This window comes from Sceloporus undulatus, chromosome 8 (genome assembly GCF_019175285.1).
Source record: "Sceloporus undulatus isolate JIND9_A2432 ecotype Alabama chromosome 8, SceUnd_v1.1, whole genome shotgun sequence".
NCBI classification, from domain to species: Eukaryota; Metazoa; Chordata; class Lepidosauria; order Squamata; family Phrynosomatidae; genus Sceloporus; species Sceloporus undulatus.
In genome coordinates, this window is record NC_056529.1 from 810,141 (window position 1) to 815,775 (window position 5,635).

At 44.1% G+C, this 5,635-nt stretch overlaps 1 protein-coding gene across 1 annotated transcript in view; it reads left to right on the plus strand.

The window, feature by feature from the left end:
* The first annotated feature begins 1,351 nt into the window (after positions 1 to 1,351).
* The window catches only part of TNRC6A (trinucleotide repeat containing adaptor 6A), a 292,395-nt gene continuing 288,111 nt past the window's right edge, over positions 1,352 to 5,635 (plus strand). Inside the window, exon 1 of the mRNA XM_042437722.1 lies at positions 1,352 to 1,411. Coding sequence (XP_042293656.1) covers positions 1,352 to 1,411 — 60 coding nt within the window. The remainder of the gene's footprint in view (positions 1,412 to 5,635) is intronic.

Sequence of the window (5,635 nt, forward strand, 5' to 3'; positions counted from 1 at the left end):
AAAAAAAATGCGTGCCGTTAGGTGTGTGGCTCTGGGAGGAGTTGTATAGAGCTAGTCTGCTAGCTCCACCCCTAGTGACTCACAGATGAGACTCACAGAAGCTCCGCCCCCTCAGAAACAAGCACACTCTCCCAAAGTTTTTTAAAAAATTAACAGTCACCACTCAAAATGGCTGCCCAGCTCCTTCTCTCCTCCTCCTCTCTCTGGCAAGAACTGCTCTGGAAAGGCTCTGGGAGGAGTTGTATAGAGCTAGTCTGCTAGCTCCACCCTCCAGTGACTCACAGATGGGACTCACAGAAGCTCCACCCCCTCAGAAACAAGCACACTCTCCCAAAGTTTTTTTAAAAAAATCAAAACAATCACCACTCATAATGGCTGCCCAGCTCCTTCTCTTCTCCTCCTCTTCTCTTGCAGGAACTGCTCTGGAAGGAGTTAAATAGAGCTAATCTGCTAGCTCCACCCCCTAGTGACTCACAGATGTGACTCGTTATACTGTACTGATGTTTGTATTTTATTAACTATTAAGCTATTCCTCAGGACTGGTAACCAAATTTTGTTCACTTTAGCAAAATAAGGACTCAGCAAATGCAAATGGGAAACCATTCAGAGTCAGGGGCTTTCCCAGCAGATAATGATCCCCAGTTATCAGATATTAATCCTCGTTTGCATTAGCCTCCCAGCCTGAGGCCTGCCATCAGCACAGAACAATACACATGCAAATCTCCTGCATTCCCAGGCTCACAGTATATACACACCCAATTTTTCCAGGCAAAGCATTCTCTGAAGATGCCAGCCACAGATGCTGGCGAAACATCAGGAAGAAACTTTTCTGGAACATGGCCACATAGCCCGAAAAACCCACAAAAAACTATGGATGCCGGCCATGAAAGCCTTCGACTTTACATTATTATTATTATTGCCCTTTATTTTGCTTTCCACCTTTTTCTACTGCAGCACAAAGGGGGCTTGCGGCATAAATTAAAAACCAAATGTAACTAATACCCCTCCCTTCTTTATCTTGTGGCTTCCTACCACTGTCTTGTGATGTTATTATCATTATGCCTCCCTCTGTACATTGGCTCTGCCTCATTGACACTAAAGAAACAGTCTCTGGTTCCACCTTGGCTTCTGAAGCCAGATAGAAATTTGCCCTGAAACCCCTTCAGAGTCCTTCTAGCCCAGTATTTTTTTTTTCTGACCAAGCCCAGTCCGGCAGAGTTTCCAGAATCAGACAACACTGGATGTGGTTGCGGTATTGTGATGGCACTATACTACCCATGGCTGTCTTTGTCTTACTTGCTGTCCTGTTCTTCTCAGGAAATTGTTGCAAGAGGAGAAGGAAGAACAGTTGATGGAAGAAAGGAAAAAGAGGAAAGACGAGAAGCGAAAGAAAGAAGCTGCTCAGAAGAAGGTGAGTGGTAAAGACTGAGATGCTTCATGGGGCATCTGCTTCCCCTGGATGGCTGAGCTTTTAACTATTAAAGTATATTCAATTATCACTAGATACTGCTTTTTTAAAAAATGCACCAGTCACCCTAGTGAAATTGTTAGCTGTAAGGCTTGTGATGAAGGAAAAGGAACAACTTAAGTGTGTTTTGTAAAAAAAAACAAAACCAAATAACATAATACTAAAAAATAAACATAAAGTAGCAAAGCAACTTGACAAACAATGTATTCTATGTGAGCTAAAAGTCCAAGAGGTGAAAATCAAAGCAGACTTGATCCTAGGATTGATTTTACAGTGATTTTTACAATGGATGTTGAAGGCCTGTGTTAGAAATCCATCAATGCAAAAGGATAAGCATTGTTTTTCATGTGTTGGTGAAGAATGCAAAGTAAATGCATGAAGGTTTTGATGATGCGTCTACAGTTGAAGAACAGCGTAGGAAGCCACAAGACAAAGAAGGGAAGATCATTCTTAATCAGGAACAACTAGTTGGTTGGTCAACCTTTATTAGGCATACAGCAACAACAAACATTTACAATAAAAACTTCAGGATCGTTATTAAAATTTAAGCCATAATCCTGTTGCCTCCATCAGAAAATTGGCCATTAGCCTGGTAATATGTAGGTTCTGGTCTTCCAATAAGTATTCCACTGATAACCCATCCAAACTCAGGACCAACTAATAAATCATACCTCCTAGCTTTTCTGTAGAATCGAAACAAAAATATGCAGGGAAGGACATGTTCTGTTGGACATAGGTACTTTTTGTTGTTGTTGCATGCCTTCAAGTCATTCCTGACTTCTAGAGACCCTAAGGCAACATTAAGAGAGGTTTTTCTTGGCAAAGTTTGTTCATGGGGGAGGGTGCCTTTGCCGTTCTCTGAGGCTGAGAGAATGGGACATGCCTATGATCACCCAATGGATTTGTCTGGCTGTTGCTGTGACATTACTCAAGGCAATGTTTTAGTCACAGGACATCTGTCAACTCACAAGGAAGTGAATGCTAGGCCGATGCTTCACGCAGCTAAGGAATATTCCAAGGTACTCATTATCTGAGGACACCTAAAGATTGCAGTTCCCTGCACACTGCTCAGTGTTGCAGCATAGCTGCACTTCTGTTTTTCAAGCACAGTTCACAACAGCCAAGGTTTTAACCAAATTATTTCTTGGCTCCTGCATAACGCGCTTTCTTGGCTGCATACTTGATCTGGTTGTGACTTGGTGGGCCCCTGGCAGTAAACTGAGTGGGGGCAAAGGCAATAAATCCACAGTAATAAAGTTTGGCTCCTCCTTTGAAGTTACAAAGCTCCCCTCTCTGAAAACTGTATTGGCCTTGGTCCAGTGTGAAGCCATAGGCCATGCTGAAAGAAGAGTCCATTTAGTCTCTTGAGAAAGTCTCCATATTCTCAGGTATGGAGATGATAGTATTAGATCATGGAACAAACAAAGATTATTTAAAAATATTTTCAAGAAAAGTCTGTACTTTGCTGTTTGGGGGGATTCCTGAGTGCTGTTTTGGGTGTGTGGTCTCTCCTTTTATAGCTAATTTCAAGAGGCTGTTAGGCACCAAAGCGTTCCCTTTCATACAGTCTGTTTATTCCCCTCCCTGCTTTCTCTCTCAATTTCCTTATTTTTACTTATTTTATATAATCAACATGGGAAAGGGAGTTCTCTGCTTTGGTGAGAGGAGGCATGTGCATAAGTTGGGTTTTCTCCATCACTGCCCTAGAAAGAGAAGCGGGAAAGGATCACATGGTTGTAATAGAAGATTTTTTACTGGTTCCTACATGCGCAACCACCTTGTCTTGATAAGAAAAAGCCAGATATCACTTCTTTAACAGAAGCAAAGACTTCTCAAGGCACCAGGTTCTTTCCTGGGCACCAAACCTGCACTATTTTGGTAAAGCAGCAGGCATGAAAGGGAATCATAGAATCGTAGAGTTGGGAGAGAGCACAAGGGCCATCCAGTCCAACCCCATTCTGCCATGCAGGAACTTCCCAATCAAAGCACATGACAGATGGCCATCCAGCCTATGCTTAAAGACCTCCAAAGAAGGAGACTCCACCACACTCCGACGAAGGAGTGTGTTTCACTGTCGAACAGCCCTTGCTGTCAGGGAAGTTCCTCCTAATGTGTGAGCTGGAATCTCTTTTCCTGGAGCTTGCATCCATGCTCCATTGGGTCCTGTCTTGAGCCGCAGAAAACAAGCTTGCTCTCCTCCTCAATATGACCATCTCTCCAATATTTAAACAGGGCTCTCATTCTCCTCTTAACCTTCTCTTCTCCAGACTAAAACATCCCCAGCTCCCTAAGTCTTTTTCTCATAGGACTTCATGGTTTCCAGTCCCTTCACCATTTTAGTCACCCTCCTTTGGACACCATGGCTCCCGTGTCTCAATGTCCTTTTTGAATTGTGGTGCCCAGAACTGGACACAATATTATTCCAGGTGGGGCCTGACCAGAGCAGATATAGTGGCACTATTACTTCTCTTGATCTAGACACTATACTTTTATTGTGATGCAGCCTAAAATTGCATTCGCCTTTTAGCTGCCGCTCACACTGTTGACTCATGTTCAACTTGTGGTTACTTGGACTCCTAGATCCCTTTCACAGGTAGTTTCATTCAGCCAGGTGTCCCCCATCCTATATCTGTGCATTTCATTTTTCGCCCTAAGTGCTAGTACCATACATTTCGTGTTGAATTTCATTTTGTTAGCTTTGGCCCAGCTTTCTAGTCTGTTCAGATCATTTTGAATGTTGATCCTGTCCTCTGGAGTATTAGCTACTCCTCTTAATTTGGTGTCATCTACAAATTTGATAAGTATGCCCCCAATTCTTCTCATCCAAGTCATTGATAAAGATGTTGAATAACCCAGTTTAGTCTTACCAAATCTCTCATAGGAGGCAACTCTCCTTAAAATGCAGGCTTCCTAGATGACCTTTGTTTGCTCAGGTGTGACAAATGGTTGTGGTTGCATGATGTGGATCCCATGCATGCAGCACCCCTCTTATAGAGAGGCAATAAAAGCAACAAGGCGATCCTCCTCGTCTGCTCGCATTCCATCTGCAAGTCTCGTCCGGCAGAGCTCTTTAAGGTGGTGAGGGAACTGAAGGTGATGCCATTTACCCAGAACCTTCTACTTAACCCAACAACAGTCTTCTGTGATGCATTGAGCAACTACTTTGCAGGTAAAATCTCTAAGATAAGAGCCCACCTGGACGCCAATGTTGGGGCAAAATCAACTGATGAGGTGTCCAATCAATCTGTTTATGAGACTAGACTGGATCAGTTTGAGCTTGTGAGTACTGATGACATGGACAAGATCCTTGGAAAGGTGAGGAAAACGACATGCCCTCTCGACCCCTGCCCATCATGACTGGCCATCGGGGGGGGGGGTGATGCCTTGATGGCATTTCTTAGACATGTCATCAATGCATCCCTTATCAAAGTTTATGTACCATCTGCCTTAAAGGAAGCGGTTGTTAGACCGCTTCTGAAAAAACCTTCCCTGGACCCCCTGGACATGAAAAATTATATATAGGCCTGTTTCCCATCTGCCATTTTTGAGTAAGGTGATCGAGAGGGCTGTCGCGCTTCAGCTCCAAGTGGTCTAAATCCATTTCAAACTGGCTTCAGGACGGGCTATGGGGTGGAGACTGCCATGGTTGCCTTAATTGATGACCTCTGTCTAAGCATCGACAGAGGAAATGTGACCCTGCTGGTACTATTAGACCTCTCAGCGGCATTTGACACAATAGACCATGACACTTAGAACGCCTGAGAGAGCTAGGAATTGGAGGCACTGCTTTGCAGTGTTTCCAGTCCTGCCTCTCAGGAAGACTCCGTAGGGTGAGGCTTAGGGACAGTTGCTCAGTCCCCTCAAAGGACTGTGTTCGCAGCTTAGGGGTGCTTCTCGACTCGTCACTTCAGATGAGAAATCACGTGAGTGCAATGGTCAAGAGCGCCTGCTATCAGCTTCAGCTGATACGCCAGCTGCGCCCTTTCCTGGAACCGGGTGACCTCGAAACTGTAGTACACACTGGTAACCTCAAGACTTGATTTTTGCAATGCGCTCTACATGGGGCTACCCTTGTGCCTATTCCAGAAACTCCAACTAGTACAGAATATGGCAGCCAGACTGATTACAGGAACAACTAGGAGTGACCATATTACACCAATATTGAAA